Source organism: Alexandromys fortis, unplaced genomic scaffold, assembly GCF_014885135.2.
Source record: "Alexandromys fortis isolate MF-2015 unplaced genomic scaffold, M_Fortis_MF-2015_v1.1 scaffold_55, whole genome shotgun sequence".
NCBI lineage: Eukaryota > Metazoa > Chordata > Mammalia > Rodentia > Cricetidae > Alexandromys > Alexandromys fortis.
The window spans coordinates 1,672,836-1,695,449 of NW_026067936.1; the positions used below are offsets into that span (position 1 = coordinate 1,672,836).

The 22,614-nt window shown below is 43.8% G+C and overlaps 1 protein-coding gene and 1 long non-coding RNA gene across 2 annotated transcripts in view; one reads left to right on the top strand and one right to left on the bottom strand.

Annotated features, from left to right (window-relative positions):
* LOC126504499 (uncharacterized) overlaps positions 1 to 22,614 on the top strand; it is a 278,823-nt gene that overhangs the window by 209,890 nt on the left and 46,319 nt on the right. The gene's annotated exons all lie outside the window — the stretch shown is intronic.
* Positions 328 to 1,754, bottom strand: Tcim (transcriptional and immune response regulator). Its single transcript, XM_050146878.1, has one exon. The coding sequence runs from the start codon at positions 1,619 to 1,621 to the stop codon at positions 1,301 to 1,303; it is 321 nt and encodes a 106-aa protein (XP_050002835.1). The 5' UTR covers positions 1,622 to 1,754; the 3' UTR covers positions 328 to 1,300.

A 22,614-nucleotide genomic window follows, 5' to 3' on the forward strand; every position in this document is an offset into this window, starting at 1 on the left:
AAATAAGTGGGTACCCTTGGATATCAGCTATGATGACAGAGGAGAGACTCCACAAACATGGAAATATATAATGGATATATAAAAGCAACGTTGGAAAGTTACTCTGTGGATAACTATATCCTTGCCACAACATTTAAAACTGGGGCAAAGAAATTCTGTAGACACTCGGTGCAATAATTTGTTTGGGGAAAGTTTGGCAGTCTGCACAAGACTGCTCTGAAAGCCCCTACAGCTTTAGACTCAGCCCCCTATTAAAGTTTAGAATGATCCAAACTTACCAATCTAGATTTTTTCCTGTGGGACCAATCATCACAGACCAAGAGAAGCTACATTTATATATAATAATTTATTAGGGCTGCGTATCACTTACAATGTGTAATAAATTATAAAGGCCACACAGCATCTTCTGAAGTTTCCCATGCTCACTTTCTAGTGATGGCTGCAGTATCTTTAGGACATTTAATTAGATTAGATGTTAGCATTAGTCAGAGAGTAAAAAACATTAAAAAATTGTTCACAGTACTTCAGATTTATGGATAGCCCCATTATTTCAACTTTGTGCAAACCTGGTTGAAATGTATACAAATCCTCTAGAAACATGTAGACAGAGGTGTGGGTTTTCCTGGGCTGGGCAAAGCACCCAGTCCCCTGACTTTAATACCAGGCTATACACTTTCTTAGGCATTGCAACAAATGTAAGCAATCAATTACTGATCTCTAAAAATCTTGGCTAATAAACAGTATTAAGGTTTAGCCACATTTTAAACATTCAGATTTTAAAAACTCAGTAAACCATTCAGGTTTGTTATTCCTCCTGCTTCCTCCCTCTCCCTATCTGCTTTGACACATTTAAAAAAAAAAAAAAAAAAGGAAAGGAAAAGAAAACAAAATAACAAACCAAACAACACCACCAAAAACCAAGTTCGGTTTTAGTTCAGTCTTAGGGCCTTGCCGGTGACCCTGGGTGCACTCTGCCAGTCCCGGTCTGTCTGTCACGTTCTGTTCCGTGCTTCCATCCTCTCCTACCAGAGCAAAGCCAGTTCTTTCTGGCCGGGAGAGTTCTCAACGCCTGCTGAAGGCACTTTGCCCTCAGTCTGACAGCTCAGGGCTGCAAGGAGTTGGAGTCTTTGTAGCTGGTGTGCTCTGTCCCCTTCCATCCTCGGGGTCCTGATGGAAGAAGCGCTCAAGCATATACGCGCAGCGCGCAGGACGCTGCTCTTGCCCGGGCTGGCAGGCTCGCTGGCTGGGTCTGTCTTTAAAGGTCCATTGGCGGATAAGCTCCTGACCCATCCTGCTCTGCTCAGTGCACCTTGATGGAATATTTCCGCAGTCTGAGGAACTGGAGAAGCTTGTCTTTGGTCCTCTTCTTCAGGGCCATGAGAGCTCGTGTTTTCTCCTCTAAGTCTTGATCGATGGCAAGAATGATCTTGGCCCGCTCCTCTGCCTTCTTGTCTCCAGAGTTCCTGAAGAGCCTCTGCAAGGACTGCTGGTCTATGTTTTCAAAGATGTTGCCCACAGCTTTCTTGCGAGAGGCCGTGTCAAAGTGGTAGCCGTGGATGGACGGGCTTACTCGGAGAGACGAGGACATGCTGGTGGTTTGGTAGCTTCTCTTTGCTTTCATCGATGTGGATCTTTCCCCAGCTCAGCTTGAGCGCTTCCAGGGAGTCTGTGTAAAATCATCCCTGGACTGCTATTTAAAGTGTGAACAAAGCTCCGGACTCAAATTACACTGGTGACGTCACGTAGATCCCAGGGAGGAAAAACCACAGAAAGTTAACAGTTGAGTTGCCAAATATCTGGCTCCGGATGTAGGAACGCCTTTCAAAGCTGGAGAGCTGGCTATGGGCTTCCCTCTCCACATCCCAGACAACAGCGTGTCCTACAAACTGACTCTTCCTTCCAGAAGCTGAGGCCAGAAGAGACAAAAAAAGAGTACAGAGGCTCTAAATCTCCACCAACAACTGAAGCAAAGGAGCCCTGCCAAGTTCAAGGGAGTTTCAATTAGTCCAGAAGTTTAAAACTGCTCACCAAACCCTGGCAGCCTAGGGCTGCCTGCCTTTGGGGCGGCCCTGTCAGGGGAAGGGCTACTTGTTGAGCTAGGCTGGGAAAGTCAGGGAAAATACTTTGGAGGACTTCTGATTCTAGAGCCAAGGTTTTTCCGACAGAACATTGACACAGCTCAGTCAGAAAACATGTGTCTCAAACTGTGTACAATTCTCCTCCAGGAAACTGCAGTTTAAACAGTAACTGTGTAGGTACTTGTGTGGGGACTGATAGCAACAGCTATCCAAAAGCAGGGAGCAGAAGCTAATGGGACACTCTGAGTACTGAATGCCCATAAGAAAGGAGCTGACCTTTTGTTTTGAGGTTTATTTTGGGATCAGTCGGCACAATTAGAATGATGCTATCTTCATTAAGAGTTTCAATGTATTACTTTTGCTACCTACAAGACCCAGACAAGTATGGCTATGGTACACTAAATGTTTCCTTCGCCTGGCCTGGAGACTACCTTTTATGAAGCAGATCACTACTTTACATTCTGGTCCTCTAAGAAATCAGAATGGGCCTTTATTTATTTCTTACATAGTCAAGAAAGTCATACACCTGTTATCTCACCTAGACGGCTGAGGCAGGGTGGCAAGCTTCAGGACAGAGCAAGTCACACAGGAATACCCTGCCTCAAAATTTAATTAATAACATAGAAATAAAATCACCATTTTACCTTAATAAAGTCGACATCCTACTAGGAGAAAGGAAAGGGGCATTCCTGAGTCTCATTGTCGTAGGGTTGAAAGTATTGTCCACCATGGATAAAAATACCCCAGAGTTAGATGAGCCTGGAAAGGAAAGAAGACTGGGGTTTGTGGAGGCTAGGGGAGAGGGGTGTGTCTCAGTTAGGGTCACTATTGCTGTAATGAAACACCATGACCAAAGCAAGTTGGGGAGGAAAGCGTTTACTCGGCTTACACCTCTACATCATGTTCGTTATCAAGGAAGTCAGGATAACAACTCAATTGGAGAAGGGACCTGGAGGCAGGAGCTGATGCAGAGGTCATGGGGGGATGCTGCTTACTGACTTGTTTCCCATGGCTAGTTCAACCTGCTTTCTTACAGCACCCAGAACCATCAGTCCAGGGATGGCACCACCCACAATGGGCTGGGCCCTCCCCCATCAATCACTAATTAAGGAAATGCCACGCAGCTATATCTAATTGACTCCATTAAGGTTCCTTCCCTTCTGGTAACTCTAGCTTGTGTCAAGGTGACATAAGACTATCCCACACAGGTATATTCTCATGTAACCTGTACAGACCTGAAGGAGATAGGGGCGGAATATTTCTCTAACTCCTCCTCCCAGCATTCTGTTTAGTTTTCCCTGCCTAGCTCTGTTCCCCTATAGCTCTGCTATAGGCCCAAAGCAGTTCCTTTATTAACCAACGGTATTCACAGCATACAGAGGGAAATCCCACACCTGCATTCTTGACCCCACCAAAGCTCTCTGTGGTCTACCCAACACCCAGACAAGAGATCTTCAATAGACCAGTTGATGTGACTTCTCTTAGAATAACTCTTGAAATCACTCCAGTAGCTTTCCTTAATTTTTAAAAGTTCCTTGATAATTTTGCACATGGATATAATGCATTTTGGTTTTTTTCACCCTGAATTCAATTCCCTCTTTCATCCATTTTCCACCCCTGACGAATCTTTTATTCTTCCCATTAAGTCCCTCTCTTACGTATGTGTCTTGTGTTTTATTTTGTTTGTTTTTTTTATTTTCTTGTGACTCACTGCGTTTATTTAGGGCTGCATGCATGAGTATGAGGAGGGATTTTTGCTTGTTTATGGAAGCACGGGCAATTTATCGGTGGCTACACCACCAAAGAAAATTATTCACCCTCCCCCAGCAACCATTAACTGACAGTTGCTCCTCAGGGAAGGGTGGGCGCTCCATGATCCCCCTTCTCTATCCAGGCTGGAACGTTAGCTTGAATAGCCTCGTGCAGGTGGCCACGGCTCCTATGAGTTCATGAATACCATCACCTTGCCATGTGCAGAAGACAGCATTTCACAGCCTCATCCCCACCTCTGGGCTCTTGTGTTTTTTTTCCTCCTCCTCATCTGTGATATCCCCTGAGTCTTGCAGAGATTGAAACACATGCCCCCCTTAGGGATGAGCATGCAACGGTCACTTATTCTCAGTACTTTGTCCAGTCGTAAGTCTCTGCATTAACCATCACTCACCCCAAACAGAAGTTTTTTCTCATTGGACCTTTTCTCTGGCACTAGTAGCACTAACCTATGTACATAAAAGTAAATATTTAGAAGACATATTTATGTATTTGACACCATATCCATTTAACAAAACAGTAGTAGGTTCCTACCTAGAGCCTATGACATCCACAGTCATCGGCTTTTAGCCAGGTTTACATAACAGGCATGAGTTTCTTCCTAAGGGTAGTGCCTTAAATCCAATAAGAAGGTGATTGCTTACCCCATAACAGTCATGCTAATGCATGCTATAACTGGATTTTTCTGAATGTGAGCTGCTTTGGTTTCTGGCTGCTTCTGCAGCATTGCATCTGCCAACGAGACTCTGCAGGCACAAGCTGAGAGTCTTGAGGTGTTGCCATTCACCCTGTTGCAGGAGTCTGCCCACTGGGTGACAAGAGTCTTTTATAAGAGAGAGGGAGAAGGTCAGAAATGAAAGACACTGAGCCGAGGGTCTCAAGAGGTAGAGGGAGCCTCAAACCAAGAAGTAGGCATTTTCCAGTCCTTTGATTCCTTCTCGGGGTGGGGGGGAGCAGAAGGACTGTATCCCTGAAAACGAACTGGTTAAGATTGCAGGCTTCCTATCATGTATGATTACAACTTTTGTTCTTTTAAGACACAGAAATTTGTAGCGATTTGTTATTGCATCAGACAGAGCTGAATACTCTCTTCCAGTCCTTTAGCTGTGAAGACTTGATGCAGAATGCCTTGATTCTAAAGTCTGTGAACTGAAACCCTGTGTCAGAGTATTCTCAAATCCCTCACAAGCTCTGTCTTCATGAATTCGGGCTCTTCAAACAATATATATTACATAATAAAACTATTATATAATAAATAATACTACATATGTGTGTATACATATAAATGTATACGTATAAAAATAATACTACATATATGTATGTATATATATGTGTGTATTGAGCAGCACTCTTGAAGGGCTGCTTAAAAGCATTCACATGAATTTGAGACATGAAGGAGTTTCAAAGTTGTTTAGGTGACAAGCCTGTCCACAGGGAAACAACGTCAGTTTCTATCAGCCAGCAATGTGACACAAATCTGGCCCGTGCACTTAGCCAAGGGAAACTCCACACCACTGGGAAGCCCTTGGCACCTGCTTCCTCCCTTCCTTGTCTAACTATTTTCAGCTACTGAGCTGGAAGATGGGATTGAAAAGCAGCTCGAGGGGACTCCCAGCTTGCACCTGGTTGCCTGACTGTTTTAATCCCTGCAATAAAGACAAGAGCCAGTGAAGGTATTTTAAAGGAACATGACCAGTGTGGTTCCTTCTGGGTGTTAATTTTCCAGTCTTTGCTTATTGTGCAAAGAGATGAAATGTTTTCCCCAACCAATATAAATAGTTTTGTTCTTAGTGGAGGCTATCTAGAAAACACAGGGAAAGAACCATCTACTAAGTAAGTTTACCTAATGCAGGAAAGTATTAGACTCAGAGCCACCAAACAGATGATGAACCCCCAACTTGTTTCCAGAAATTGTTTTAATCAGCATTGAGAACATTTTCTGATCTTTGGCCTGGGTTACTTACTTTTCCTGTAGGAAAACCCTGGCGTCTAGGAGACCTGGGTGTAACTCAGCAGTAGCGTGTTCACCTGAAAGCAAACCACTGAACTCTCTGATCCATAAGTTTCGACTGCAAAGCCACAAGCATTCTGGCCTTAGCAATAAAAATGCCATGTTGCTAATACAGAACATTTCTCACATCCTCTGTCTCACCTGACTTTCACAACACTGGCGTTCTCATCTACACATGAAAGCATGGGGCATTCCAGAAGTTGAAGAACTTTCCCAACATCTTGCAGCCCATCAGATGACAGAGCCAGCTGCACGGTTGTCACTTCCTGTCAGCAAGTTCTGCGTGTTGCCCGCCGGTCTCCACTATGTCCCCATTCGCGTATCTCCTACAGTTCGAATTTTCTATCTGACTCCCTTGCATTTATCCTCCCATACCTTCATTCAGTGGTTTATAGATTCATTCACTGTTTGCAGAACCTGAAGAAACGTTGAGCAAACAGGAGAGCATCTAGCCGTACACAGAGGAAGCTCATAAGGGCCAGAGACTGAGAGGCACAGAGAATGCTTTGTTCAAACTGGCTGGGCTGTGCAGGCATGAAACCATACACCTTTAATCTCGCACTGGGGAGGCAGAGGCAAGTGAGCCTTGATGAGTTCTAGGTCGGCCTTGTTGACATGGAGCGTTCCAGACCATCCAGAGCTATATAGGGAGACCCTATCTTGAAACAAACAACAAAAACCAGATTGGCTGAGCCATGCATTGCATGGGTGCTGACTTGATGCAGGTGTAGAATCTAGCCAGAAGAGGCTCTCCAGAGGCGGAGAGGAAAGCAAAGTCAAAGTGAGCTCCAAGTCAGGGAAGCACATACTGGACCAGATGCCCTAAAAAATAGGAAGCAAAGAAGAGACCGGAGAAAAGTAAGCCAGGTGGGTATTCAGGGCTCAGAGGCTGCAGGGAGGTGGGGTTGTAGTAAAGATTTATAGTCTTCTTGTGGGTGAAATAGATAGGCTTTTAGACACAGCATGCGGGATGAGTGACTTAAGCTTTTAAATTCCTACTGGGCAATCAAAAACAACGGAAGGGAACAATCGTGTCTTCAGAGAGCGAACAGCTGATCCTAAGTGTGCTTTGGAAACAAACCCAGGCATGCTTGCTCAGAATTGGGTGGCAGATGGAATCCGGGTCAAGGGTAAGGCCCAGGCCAATGCTTAGGTTGGTAGAAGTCTAAAACAGGGAGGCCGAAGGTTGGCAGGACATGAGAGGAAGCCAAGTTTGGTAATGTACACAGAACACCAAAAGGTCTGCATACAGCCAGGAAGTAAGCCGGGGTACGGATGAGAGCCCCTGTGATTTCCATTCTTCCTGCAGGAGCAATTGTCAACAATTCAGCCATGCAGCAGCTGTCTTACCCCACCCACATGCAAATCCGGAACCTCGAGTATAGCCTGATTTGAAGTCACTTCACATTGTTCTGAATTCTTTAAGAAAAAAAAATCCTTTAAATATTTCATTTGAGATTTAGTCGGGGATCACACTATATTCCCCGTGTCCTCATGTGAAATCCATTCCAGATTTTCTTTCTTTCTTTCTTTCTTTTTTTTTTTTTTTTTTGTTGAGTATAGTTAATCCTTTTTCAAGTTAGCTCAGACTTTTCCAGGAAACTTTATTAAGTATATTCTGTAATTATTATACCCTTAAAACAAAGGGTAGTAGCTTTATTTAGAAATTTTTTATGCCGGCATTTAGTTTACATCAAAGAAAGGAAATAATAAATTCCAAAGAAACACAAATACAAAAACAAACAACCCCTGTCCCCCCAAACAAAACCCCTAGGACCCAAATGTATTCCCAAATCCTTTCAGTGTAGTTGTGGGAAAATTCCCAAATTTATTGGAAAGAATTACAGAACAAGCCTATTTTTCTTCCTTTTTTTAAAATTTTTTTACAAAGCGCTTCTTTTTGAATGACGCTTTTGCATGTGAAAAGAGACAGCTGTCTTTGGTTAAAACATCAGTCCCGTATTTGAAGCATTGCCTAAAATAGAAACCAAAGATAAGCTGTTCCTTTTTAACATCTTAATTAGCTGTCCAGATTCACATACTGAGCCCTGGTGTTTACAGCTCCTCTCAAAAGAAAACAGTTGTGAACATAAACTCACATGTTTTTCTAAGGAAGCGAGCACGAGATGTTTGTGCCATCTATAGCAGCGTGCGTGTTTCTATATTCTACGACAGGAGCTAAAATAAGTCTTTGTAAGTGATCTCCCCCCACCTGGAGCCCCCACCCACTCCACGGGGCACATCTGGCTGCGGGATGCTAGGGTATTTCCACCGTTCTCAAAGTGGATCCAGGACAAATGAGGATTTCTGGTGTGCGCCTCGGAGTTTCTTGAGTACCGTGGTCCTGTAGCTGGTACCCGCAGCCATGCGTAAAGCCTCTCTAATGTGCTTTATTTTCCTAACTGGAGTACCACATCCGGCTTGACATCGGAGCAAATGGACTGTGTCTAGTTTTCTAATACCTGTACACAGCCCACCTGACCTTGAAGCTTTGAAATGCTTTGTGGGTAAAATTGGCCTGAGCAAAGGCAATGCTTCTCACTTTAGGTATTTAGAGGATTTTGCAGCAGACAGTGGGCCTGTGTGATAGGTGCCTACAGCTGAAAAGGGGGCCATACAAACCACATTTTTAAAAATGAATTTGTGCCAGGTGGTGGCATATGCCTTCAATCCCGGCCCTCAGAAGGCAGAGGCAGGCGGATTTCTGTGAGTTTGAGGACAGCCTTGGCTACAAGAGCTAGTTCTAGGACAGGAACCAAAGCTAAAAGCTACAGAGAAACCCTGTCTCGAGAGGGAAAAAAAAGCAGGGGGGAGGGGACTAAATAAATAAATAATACACGTTGCATTTGTATTTGATTACTCTATAGCTTAGTTCACAGGCTTTTTGAAATATATGCCTGTGGGTTTGAGGTGACTTTTCTGACCGCACGCTGAGACTACTTCTGTTTGCCTGCGATCTAAAGATGCTGAGGAGAGAACACTGACAAACCCACGACGATTTACCAATGCCTACTTTGCTTTCGAGGCAAAGTGACTCAAATCAGGGACAAAGCTCAGGCACCTAGACAAAAACCAAAGAAGACTGGATAAGGCTAGTTCTAGCCATCTCTCGCTGCCATCTTTTATTTCCAGTTTGGTTTTGAGATCGGGTGTCAGGGTATGGCGGAGGTTGGCCTGGAACTCACAAAGTTCCATGACCCACCTAGCATGCCCATCCCTGCGCCAGGCTAGGGTGGTAACCCTGCACCTTTGCATCGAGCTTTTCCCATCTTTCAAATATTGCAATGTCTGCCCTTACAGTGTTTGAACCTCTTGATAAGCTCAGAGAGACTGAGGGAGAGAATCTGTGCCGAGAGTGTTCGGGTATGCTTAGGGTAACAACTTAGCATATTAGAGAGGTAGATTGTCAGTTGGAACGCTTACTGTTTTTTTGTTTTATTATTTTCACACCACAGCCTACGTCACCACGTTATACATAGATCTAAAGTATAACATTTTCCCACTACGTATAAGAAAGCACATACATGTATAATAACATACAGATGGCTGATGAACACTGTAACTGAAGCACAAATTTCAGAAAGAAACATTCTAGCCTTGTGTCGTGTTCCGTTTCCTATTCTTATTCTAGTCTCTCGCCTGTTATCAAAGACCGGTTAGAAGTCGCGAGACTGACTCTATGTCTAATGGGCCACAGTTCACAGTCTGAAAAAGCCCGCTGGATCTTTGTAATGTCCTGAACAACATAAGCAGAGACATCCCTGGAACGACAGAAACTAATCTAAATTAGCTAATCTAGCTAAGCTAACCCAGCTAAGGCCACCATTACAATGACCCAAGATTACTTTAAAAGTCCCCTCGACTGCAGTGCAGACTTGCCCAAATGTGTCTTCACAGTTCAGACCATGTGGGCATTTGCTTTTCCTACCCTCTGCTCTGCCATCCACTCATGTTCCCAAACTTACTTCTGCGCACATCTCCCGTCTACTTGGCTGTCTTTTAAAGAAACAATCCTTCTTTTCACCGTCACAGGAGAAAGAGACAGAAGCTACCAGACCATGGCAGTAGAGGGAGACCTTGACAAGGGATGGGGACAGGGGACTGTCAAATTGCTGTTTATTGATTTGTGAGTTTGAGATGATTTAGACTCCAAGCAAGTTCCACGGAGGCTTGCGAGCCTAGGCATCTCTCTCTATAGACAAACTTGAGTCAAGACAGATTGAAGCCCAGATGGTCCAGGAAGTGAAAGAGAAGAGTCTGTAGAGTGTTGGTGAGTTCAGAGGCCCAGGGAGATTAGTGCACAGTGCCATGGTGCTTCTGGGATGCAGAGGAAGTACCACGAACTTTCTGACCTTTGTCTTGTTTTGACAAATAGGCATCATTTAACAGGACTGAGCCCTTTAGACTGCGTTGACCTTCAGTTCTTTCCCTTTTAAAATGGTCTTTCCATCCCTTCATATGGTGTTTGCCTTTTTCTACCCAAGTTATAATACACTACACATGGTCTCTAATCTTTTTAAATGTCATTTCTGGTTTATTGCACTCTAAATTTTACTTTAAATTATTTAGAAATTACTTACAGGAGACAGTTCTTTCAGCCTTTCAGTGGACGGATTGGGGTAAATGAGGCAGAGGCCTGTCCTGCTTTCTGTCCTGTAGATTTGTACAACTGATTCGCCAGATAAGAGTCAAGAGAGTGAGAAGCTTTTCAGGGGACTCAAGCTGGTTTGAGGGCCCTACCAACCATTATTATAAGCTTAAGAAGTGTGTGTTTGTGTGTGCATGCACACACTCCCTATGCTTGCAAGTGCTCTCAGAGGCCAGGAGAAGGCCTTAGATCCCCTGGAATTGTAGTTGCAAGTGGTTGTGAACCACCAGATGAGGATGCTGGAACTCCAACTGCAGTCTTCCAGAAGAGCCATGAGCGCTCTTAACCACTGAACCATCTCTGCAGCCACTCACCAATTAGATGCACAAATTAGTTGTTTTATTGAAAATGTGATTGGCAAAGCTGGGGTTTTGCATCCCAGCCTGAATTCCTCCTAACTCCTGACAATGATGCCTTCCTTCAGTCCAGGCTTTCTCTGCATCTGGAAAGAGACTCAACACCCTCTATCTTTGGGCAGAGGAAGATAACTTTGTAGGTTCTGAGGATAGCAGAACAGGCATCTGTACCGTAACCTCACTTCCCTGCCGCCAGCTGACCACAGTTTGGGAGAACAGCCTCTGTTGCCATAGCTGCCATGATTTCTCCTCCGTGGTCAGCCACTGATTCCCCGACTGGGTTCCACACGTGAGCAACAGAGCCTAGCACTACATTACCAAGTGTGTGTTGAGAACCTGCTTCTGGTGTGGCTTCCCGATGAACTCTGTGCATTACTCTGGCAAATGAAGTTCACCTGAGCTAGACTGGCTCCTCACCACCCGTCTGCGGCTCGTTTCCAGAGCTCTCTGTTTGTCTGACCTTAAAGTCCCTTCAGAACGCCGAGTTCCCGGACTTTCCTCCTAACCAATCAGGCTCACTGTCCACACCGTGTACTGCAATTCTTGGCAGCCCAACCGTGGCTCAGCTCAATCCAAAGGGAAGTGGGGGGAGGGGCGGGGTGCTGTGCAGCAGCTGCAAGGTTGGATCTCCCCCCCACCCTGCCTGAGTTCCCGAAGGAGCTACAGGAGAGACTTGGGCTGTGCAAAGATGGGACTTTGGCTGTTCCAGTATCCCTGCATTCCTTCACCTCACACTGGCTTAAAGTCACACACAGAAGACACAGGCTGGGTGCAGATCAGTGGTAGAAGGCAGAAGGCAAGCAAGGGACCCTGGGATTTCTAGAACCCCAGCCCCTGGAATGTGTTTAGTTAGGAGGGTTTTGTTTTTGTTTTTTAATTGCTGTTCCAAATATGTTGCTCTGTTTACAGACCTGTTTGAATTATCGATCTCATCTTGTTTTAATTTTGATAGATGTGGTGGTTTGAAAGAAAATGCCCCCAAAGGGAGTGGCACTATTAGGAGGCGTGCCCTTGCTAGAGGAAGTGTGTCACTGTGGGGTTGGGTGGCGAGGTCTCTTTTCCTCAAGTTGCCTTCACTGTGATAGTCAGTCGACTTCCTGCTGCCTGTAAGATATAGCACTCTGAGATCCAGCACCATGTCTGCCTGCATGCCCCATCGTGATTATAAAGAGCCGAAACCCTGAACTCTAAGCGAGCCACCTCAATTAAATATTTTCCTTATAAGAGTTGTCATGGTCATGGTGCCTCTTCACAGCAATAAAAACCCTAAGACGGTAGGTCATAGGCATCTAGAATTTAATCCATTTCTTTTAGATTTTCCATCATAGTGGCATATAGGTTTTTATTTCATATTCTAATAATTTTCTGCATTTCACTTGTATCTGTTGGAAAGTGTCTTCCCTTTCATTCCTGTGCTGGCTAGTTTTATGTCAACTTGGCACAATCTAAAGCCATCTGAAAGGAGGAAACTTCGATGAAGAAAATGCCTTCAGAAGATCCAGCTGTAGGACATTTTCTTAATTAGTGATTCATGGGGGGAGCATCCAGGCTCCAGTGGGTGGTGCTATCCTTGGTCTGGTAGTTCTGGGTTCTATAAGAAAGCAGGCTGAGCAAGCCATGAGGAGCAAGTCAGTAAGCAGCACCCTTCCATGCCTCTGCACCAGCTCCTGCTTCCAGTTTCCAGCCCTGTTTGAGTTCCTGTCCTCACTTCCTTGATGATGAGCAGTGATGAGGAAGTGTAAGCCAAATAAACCCTTTCCTCCCCAGGTTGCTTGGATCATAGTGTTTTGTCACAGCAATAGAAACCCTAACTAAGACAGTCTCTGATTGTAGAGATACATGCAAAGTGTCTCCAGTAGAGGAAACTTCAGAAATAATGTTTTCCATCCATCTTCTCCAGACACCATGTCTTCAGACTTTCAGCTCCCAGGGCTGACAGCGAAGACATCTGTGTTGTTTGATGCTAATCAGTTTGTGGTGATTTCTAAGAAAGTCCCAGGAAACTAATTCAGGGTTTAATCATGAATTCCACCCAACTGGCCATCCCATAATGCTGTTTAAACCACGGTATATGCCTTCCTGTGAAACAATTGCAGGTATCAGTCCATGGAGTAAGTACAGTCATTGATAACATTCATACCTATATATTTATATCTGTAATACTTGTATATACATCCACCATGGGTAGACATTTGAGGGTGCACTGTTTGTTTGTGTTCCCCAACATCTAGATGGTTGCCTGAATATTGTGTGGTCTGTTGAATGAGCATACGAACTTGCTGGCCTCAGAAGAGGAACTAAATCCAGACCATCTCTGGATAAAATCCTTTATCATAATGTTCGTGATGAGGCTTTGTATCAGTTGTGGGGTGTATGGTGTAGATTACAGTGTGGTTTGTACCATGAATGCTGGTATTTAAACATCAATAACTAAATGGTCAAGAAAGAACAGAATCCACCTAAGTCAAATACAATGTGTCCTGTGAAAACATTCCATATTTTACCCCAATTTCTTAATTTGCTTTATGATTACTTAACAACATACTAAAGAAACCTAATTTTTCAAGAATGAAATGCCATTATTTTTCATGATTTGTTTTTTTTGTTTTTTAAATTAACATAAAATAATAAAGGCTTCTAACAGCTTCTAAAACTCACAGAAATATTATTCCAAATATAAATTAGCCAGTCTTCCTGGCTTTAAATGAGAACTACTTACATGCTATTGTATTTTCTTTCATTCATCTTTGCATGGATATGCATAAAATATAAGCACAGAAAAATGATACGTTTAACCAAGAAAAGGTGCATTGTATAACACAGAGTTATTGTATGCATCAGGACAGTATAAATATCCATGTACGTGCACAGTATGTGAATTTTTCATGAGTGTGGTTTTAAGTAGCTGTTGTATTGTGGTTGCATAAAAACACTGTATATTAACAAGTACTGCATTGTTGAAAACCTGCGATTTTAACAATTCATAAGTGACACCAGAAATAAACACACACACACACCAAAACAGTCCCCAAGTCTTTCTGAAATCTCGTTTCAGCAGAACAGGGACAAAATGCCCTGTATCCCTTCCAGCAGTACTGGTGCTCCATCCACATGTGAGCACAGCACAAGGGAACCACCTCATTGTTTGCACTTCCTTTGCGCATAGTGAGAAGGCCAGTTGTTTCCTGTGTCGACACTGCTTGTGTTCTCTTCTTTATCTGTTTGCCATGTGCTTTCTCTAAAGGGACTAATGTTTTCCTTTCTTACTCAAAATATCTAACCTGTAATAAATATATTAACCCCTCACAGACACATTGAAAATATTCTTCTTACTTTGTTTTGTAATTTTAGTCTTGAGGGTTTTTCTTGTGTAGATTTTTTAAGTCTACATGTGGTATGTGAATACTTTTTACTATGTTTTCTCCGGTTTGCATGTTAGAAAGACTCTCTTCACTATAAGATGTCTGAACCTGTACTCTGTTGAAAGCCTGCTACACAGCAGATAATGTCTGGGTGCCCGAGTTGTGCGAATGGTGAGGGGAAATTCTTGCCTTCACTGAGTTACAATCTAGTGTCTGTAGATTCACCGCTATCAACCCAAATTGACAGAGAAATAGACAGACAGATGCACAGACTCTTTTCAGTTATTACTGGAGATGAAATTAGACAGTTGAAGGTTCATTTATGGGTGAGCGATTCTATGCTAACATAGGCTGTCCACAACCGTTTGAGGAGGGGAAAGAACCAAATGATCAGGCGCTAGGCGTACCTGGTAAAAAGTCTTCACCTTAGAGACAACAAAAGCATGTGCCCACGTCTGTGCAGTGAGAACTTCCAAGGAGCTCCCGCCACAAAGGCAGGTCAGGGGATGGAAACCTGAACCATTATGCAGTTGGTGACAACAGAATGGACAGCATCAGGTCCCTGCACCTTCAGAGGCTGGGCAGGGGGCTTTGAGGGCAAACTTAAGCCCTCCCAAAAGTGGCTAAGTGGAGAGTGGTATGTCCACTGGGTCTGCTCAGAGAAAAGCGAGTCAGAGAAGGGAAGAAACACGTTGAAATGCCCTTATTGTCACAGACTTGAGACAATATGTGACATTTGTCTAGGGTTTACTTTGTGGTTTTGTTTATTAATTACATTATTTTTATTAATTAAATTAATAGTTATCTGAGAATCTACTCTTTGGTACAGCTAATTCTTTGCCCTGTCTGTCTCCCTTTGAATGTCTTGTTCTTTTTACCTCCTAAATATTCCTGTTTTAACTATTGAACCTTTAAAATATTACATTCATAATATACTTCATTGCTATTACTTTTTTAAAAAAATCAATACTTTTTCTTACTACAGATGATTTTATACCTTTTCTTTAAATCTTGTGCACACACACACACACACACACGCATGCACACACACACACACACACACACACACACATTTTGTGGCAGACCTGGCTCTGTGTGGTAGTTTTCCTGTCATATCTGGTATGTTTTCCTGCAGGCATTGTTAGCTTCAACCTTCTAAAGCTCGGCTCAGCAACACATCTAGATAACTCATTCACATGACAGAAGATTGTGTTGCAAGTGTCACCTAGCCTTTGGAAGATGCTCTTCCCTTGAGTTTTTTTTTTTTTTTTTTTTAAATCCAGAACGAATTCCAAACAGGAGTTTCCCAAGGGCACGCCCTCTTTGGCTGAAGACAGCTATTGCAAGGGCACCTATGAGTTGGGGTCATTCATTAGGCCAGCCACTTCCCCGTATCACATGCCTGACTGGGATGCACCTGTCTGTCGCCCGGCTGACATTTTAGAGATCCTTACCTTAGCTTCAGCATCAGCATGCAACTTAGATGGAGACACGGAGGTTTGTAAACGTCATTGGTCAGAGGTTCCCAGTTCAGCATATGCTTCATGTTTATTATCACCTTTTAAAACAATGATTGTTTCATTGCTTTAATCATTATTATAAATAATAATTTTAGTAATAATTTATATAAATATATAATTGCTTAATGCTAAATAGTGAAGCAATAATCTAGATTAATTTTGTAGGCCATCTCAAACAATTTCTAGAAGAAGGATGGAGTGTTATGGTGGTAATTTGATAGTTGCTTCTCTTCTCTCCTCTTCTTCCTCCTCTTCTACTTCCTCTTCTTTCTTCTTTCCCTCCCTCTCTCTCCTTTAATTTCCCCTCATCTCTGTCTGACCCTTTTCTATTTCTCTTTGTCTCTTTATCACGCCAGATGTCGGATTAAATTCAGGCACTGTTTTCAGGAGAGAGAAGCCTAGGAACTCTTCATTCCACAGAACATCCCATTCTAAGAGGAAAGCAGCTGTGGACCCCAGAACAGGTTGTCAACCTGTGGGTCTTGACCCCTTTGGGGAGGTGAATATCAGATTGTCCTGAACGTCATATTTACATGATGATTCATAAATGCAGCAAAATTACAGTTATGAAGTGGGGATGAAATGATTTTATGGTTGGGGCTCCTCCAAAACATAAGGAATTGTAGTCAAGGGTCACAGCATTAGGAAGGTTGAGAACCACTGCCCTAGAAGATGTTTCCACAGTGGCCACCGTGAGGACACTGTGAGACACAAACTCTCATTTCACACCCCAGCACTTATCTTTTCCTTATCTTATATGGATGCGAATTAATCTTACCATGCGACATGAGAAAGGAATACTAAGATGAATTTTGGGTTCTCATTAAAAATGAAGAGTCTGATACTTCCCATTAATCCAGTGTCATCTCTTGAGTCCCTAATAGAGCAGCCCATGACAAGATAAATTGCTAGTGACTTTGGGTAAGCATCCGAGTTTAAGCAGTCTCAGAAACAAAGGTGGGTCCAGTGACACTCTCAGCGATTACAAGGTAACATGAAAGGACTCACAACCAAACCGGAAGGAAACAGCAGTCCAGCTCTCACAAGACCACATGGAAGATGCTGCACAAGACGTACCGACCAGTGCTACCCCCTCAACAACGCTCAGACCCCGAATGGGCACACCAGCATCTTGAACAGGCACACGTGTTCACACTAACACAGGCACAGCCCAGCTCATGTCAATTTGCCAAGAGTTCTGCTTGCCAGCATCTACTTCAGCTGGGGCAAGAAAGTGTAAGGACAGGAACAAACAGATGTTCTTCTCTCCTTCCCTTCCTGCTTCCCTCCCTCCCTCCCTCCATCCTTCCCTCCCTCCCTCTCTCCCCATCTTCTCTTCTCTTCATTACTGTCCTATTAGATCCCATTTCTTGAGAATTTCCAGTATTTCTCAGTCATTTGTGTGATCCATAGTGAGAACTAGGTAATAGTTTGTTATATAGATTAATGGTGTTGAGTAATTTTAAATGAGCAACCCTTGCGTGGCTCTGTGTGTGTGTGTGTGTGCTTGTGTATGTGCGTATGAGGGAGGGAATCCCAATGTTCTGACAGCAGTAGTTGAGTCCTTGGCCACCACACTGCTCCTACCCAGATAGGAGGAAGTGACTCATCTCTCTGGGGAACACCACGCTGCTGGCTGGGACGCTGACCTATCACTAGATGACACAGTCATGTAGTTCTTATTCTTCTCACCAGTCAGAGAGCATTATGGGATCAGTCCCTCGGCTTTTTCCTCTGTTCTTTTTCTGCAGTAGACAACGGCCCCTTGAGCTTGGCCACGACTGTGTGGAGAGAGGTATAGTGAGACATTTCTCTCCCACCTGCCAGTTCCTGAATAACCACTCTGAGGCTTAATTGCAAACTGGTTGACCTATTAGCTCAGGCTTATTACTAAACTAGCTCTTAGAACTTAAATTATCACATTTCTATCATTCTATATTTCACCATAAGGTTCAAGGCTTATTACCACATATCTTGCTTCTCTGGCAGCTGCTGGCATCTCTATGACTCCATCCTTTTTCTCCCTGTATCTGTTTGGATTTCCTGCCTGGCTCTATTCTGCCTGACTATTGGCCAAATCAGCTTCCTTATTACGCAATGATAATAAAACATATTCACAGCCTACAGAGGGGCATCCCACATCAGAAAGGGCTGCTACCCCACGGACCACCTAGAGCATTTCAAAGGCGGCAGTTCTTATTCTGTGTGGTCCTTTTACTCTATAAAGTCCCAGGAGGCCCTAGGACTGAGCATATGAATGGGTGATTTGGGGAGGTGTAGGGTTTGGTCTTGCAAAGACTCTGTTCACATTTTTATCAACCGGTGAGTGAGTATACACCTGCTCTGGGACGAGCTTCTTAAGAAACCTTATCCAGTGAACATAGTTAGAGAGTCACGTTGACGTCACAGTCAGCAGAAAACTGTGCAATTCCTGCTGGTGCGAAGCCCAGTCACCTGCCTGGTTTCTGCATGAGGACACAGAGGCTTCTTGTGTTTCCGGGGCACAGCACCATGCTCAGTACTACTTTGGGTCTTTTGTGGTTTTTGCAATCCTGGCTTTGAACCTTGAACCTCTGGCATTCTAGGCCAACCCTCTATCGCTGAGTTACAGCGACCCCCTTGGCACTAAGGGGACAGCACAGCAGACACAGTTTCACAAGTGGGTCCTGTGCATGAAAGCACAGTCACTTGGGTAGGGCTTCGGTAAGGATCAGAACAGGCGGCAGGTGACGTAAGTTCTTCACCACTTGCATGTGTCTGTGATTACCAGTAATGGTTTGGGGGTCACAAACAACGCTTAAGGAACAGACAGATTCTTCATTAAGGAGCCTCTGGACATTAAGGATTTACACACACCAACAGGCAAATCAAAGCTCCTTCAAAGGGTGTGCAAGTCCAGCCACACCTGGCACATATTGTGGTAGGACAAACAGGAAACAAAACACGTAAGCCCACAGCTTTGGGGAAATGGATACCCCGTTTAATTTGGAGTGAGCAAGAAGGCTTCCCACTTGGTGACCCAGCAATGGAATTCGAAAGAAAGAAAGAAAGAAAGAAAGAAAGAGAGAGAGAGAGAGAGAGAGAGAGAGAGAGAGAGAAAGAAAGGAAGAAAGAAAGAAAGAAAGAAAAGAAACCTTGTTCCTGTGCCATGTAACACCTGATGGCACAATGAAGAACAAGGACGCAAATGGACACTTGAGATGTAAAACAAAAGTGTTATGGTAGTGGTGTTCCAGCTGTCTCTCAAACTGTGAGAACCATTAGACGCCATTCCTAAAGGAGACGTCATCAAACTGGGCAAAACTCCAGAAGGTCTAGATCTTCCCTTATAATACCCACGGAAATAGAATTGCCTGCAGATAAACAGATTAAGAGTCTTAGCAGATTTCCATGTGTAAATTTCTTTGAAATATCTCATTATTGCTAGGCCCAGCAATTTGTAACAAAATACTACCAACTCCTTAACTAATGCTCACAAGGTAACGTCCGGACACACAGCTGGTCATTTTATAACTACGTGATACTAAAAGGATTTTGTTCTTTTAAGGATTGTTTAAAACTGTTGTGTAGATAAATTGTTCCGAAATTTAAAACAAGAAGCAAGGAACAGGCTGCTTAGCCACTGGGCAGCTCGACATCAGAGTCTTGGCCCCAGCTGTGAGCTAAGCAGCTTTTCAGGACCCATGTTGACTCAAAGGACTGGCCTTTGAGCAGGGTGACACCACAGTGACCCTTCCCACAGACACACCCCAAATCCTCTATTCTCTCCAAAACAAGATTTGAGTGGCATCATATTCTTCAGGCGTCACCAGCAATAACACACCACCATGTAGCTAAGTTCTGGGTACAAAACAAACTGAAATTCTAGAGAGTTCTTATAAAAAATATCTATAGAGACTAACATGCTGACATTTTTTTTCCCCATTTCCTCACCGAGGTGGCTGTCCAGCTGTTCTGGGTCACACTCTGCGAACTCTGAGCCCCTGATCTAATAGTGGAGGTTCAACACCAAACAGCACTGGCTACCTGTCTCTGTGGAGATAAGGAACAATCCTGACTCATTTGAGACGTTGAGTTTGGGGTCACTGGTATCAGGAGCTAAACACAGTCTCTAAACTGGCAATGACATGGGTGTTGAGCTTGACCAGAGTCATAAACAGGTCCCTGTGTGACACACGCCCAAGACTTTAAACATTTCCTAGGAATCAACATGGCTAATGGTCACAGGCCACGGGACTTTACCCGATTTGGGGTTTGGGTGATCATTGTTCATTGCTGGTTTTGTGGAGGATGGCTTTATGTCAGCAGAAGCGTGAATTAAGATACATACTTCTGTTTTGCATCCTGGGCATAAAGCAAGACACACTGGGCAGTGCTGGACATGTATTTATTTTGGAGGCAGGAATTTTCAGACTTATGAGTTCTGTGGCTGATTCTGGTTAACTCCATCTGAAATTTCTTTTATAACAGGGCCTCTGTGACCAGGTCAGTTCTTCCACAATGACTTGGCCTCTGACCTCATCTTGCCTGGATTCTGAAGGACTTGCCTGGGTTAAAAACTCTATTGCTTTTTTTTTTTTTTCTTAACTTCAGTTGACAGCAAACCTCCCATGGTTATAGAAAACTCTCGCAGATTCCCCGTGTGGCAAATGAGAGTAAAGAAGCGCAGAGAGTGAGGTGACAGGAATCCCACCTTTGAAGGCCCAGTATATACTTCGCTAAAAAGGGCCAAAGTCTGGAGAGCCTGTGAGTGGTTGTGTGTCCCCATTGTGTGGAACAGATAGTGACTCACGGGGTTGACAAGCCGGAGGAAATCCTGCATTTCTCCCGTCCTGTGGCCTTTGTCGCATCTGCCTTAAAAGGCAAACATTTTATTGTTCTGTTGGAGCTGGAAGAGAGTCCTTCAAAGGCTCTTGCCATGTTGCAGGTGGCGTTTAATAAGTGATGTCATTGATGCTGTGGGTTTAGACGCTAGGCAGTGCTGTGGGTGCTTTCCTGTACCTGCTCGCCTGGGACAGGGGCTGGATCTTCACAGTGAAGGACAGCTGTGTTCACCTGCCGCTTTCAGGGGTGCTGTTTGCTGATTGGCTCTGGGATTGAGCCAGCACCATATGCTTGTTAGGTGAGTGCTATACCACTGCACTGTACCCCCAGCATTGTCCCTGGTATTACTAAGCAATGTTAAACCCCTTTTCATCATATTCCATCCTAAATTTATATAAGGTTGATTATCTACTTCATCATATCGAGAAAATACTATGAGAGTTGTCAAATGATTTACGGTGCTGTGTGGGCATCAATTTTCTCATTAATTTACATAAAGGAAACAAAATCAAGACCTGATTTCTGCCTTACGTGATGCCAAGAAGAGTGGCCTATAACGAACAGAATTCCTCAGGCACATAACCATAGCTGGAGACCAGGAAGGATCCGGTGTGTGTGCCTGCATGAATGAGCCAAGGGGAAGTTCACAGCAGAGAGGCGGAAGTTTGTGGAAGGTCCTGAAGCAGTGGTTCTTAACCTTCCTGGCTCTGTAACCCTTTAGTACAGTTCCTCAGGTAGTGCCGATCCCCAGCCGTAAAATCGCTTTCATTGTTGCTTCTTAACTGTAATTAAGCTAATGTTATAAATCATAGCGTAAATATCTGTGTTTTCCACTGGTCTTAAGAGACCCCCGGGAAAGGGTTGTCCGACCCCCAAATAGGTCACCACCCACATGTCGAGAACCACCGTTCTAAATTGTTATGGATGTCAAAAAAAAAAAAATCAACTCTGGCAAGGAATGGAATGGGGTACACTGGATCTTGGAATTAAGCCGAGCACGTGCTAACAGTATGCAGTAAATTCAAAATCTGTCTGTACAGAGGAGGAACTGCTTCCTGCTGAGGTGTGGCTGCTGGCTATGCTGTGCCTGCCTGGCTGGTGGCATGAGCCTGTGGCGGTAGACTGAGCTTTTGCTCTTACCCACTGTATGGACCTGATGCTTCTACTCCACTGTCTGTAACAGCCTGTGCCTGTGATTACTATTTTCCTTTCCAAACGGAATCGCTGTAAATTCAGTTGGTGCCAGCTACTTTTCTCTCACTTCATGCTTTTGTGCATTTTAATTTTTCTTAGCATATTATCGTCTAGATTTTTTTTTAGGCTCAATGACTCACTCTCTATTCTATTTCTTGTTTTTTATTTTGAAGGCTTTAATTTTACTTGACATCTTGGTTATTTCCCAGGGTGATCTCTTGACTGAACTCTGCCTCTCCTCTGTCATTCCGACACATTCTAATATCGGAGGATCTTTCCGGTATCCACCTGTTGAGCCTTTCGATATTACCCGGGAGTGTCTGTTTCAATCCCAGCAGGCAGCAGGAGAGAGGGTTGAGATCATCTCCATCTTATTGCCACATGAAATGCCTTTATTCAAGGGCTTTATCTGAAAATATGATTATTGGAGTAATAACAAGTCAAATCTCTGGATATAACAACTTTTCATCTAGAAAAGGAGAGGCCGTTCCATTCTTACAGAACGTTTCAGCTGAAGAGACATTTGAATTTTCACCTTCCTCTACTACCGTGTCCATATTATTTCCATATTATTTATGCATTTGCAGACTCTGGCTCTCACATCAAAGTGAGTTTGAAGATGAAAGTTTCCCTGTCCTTAAGTGTCTGCCACTGCTGTGACAGGAATCAGAACTGCTAAGACGGAGTCTTCCCAATGCTGAGGAAAGGAACCAGGAACCAGCTCTCCAATGCTAGAGGTCAACACAGCGCCTCCCATCTCAACCCTCCCAACTTACCTATAGTTTTCTTTCCATCAGAGGATTCATCTCTTGAGCATGTCTCCGTGTCTTTTAATTTGCCACAAAACTCCA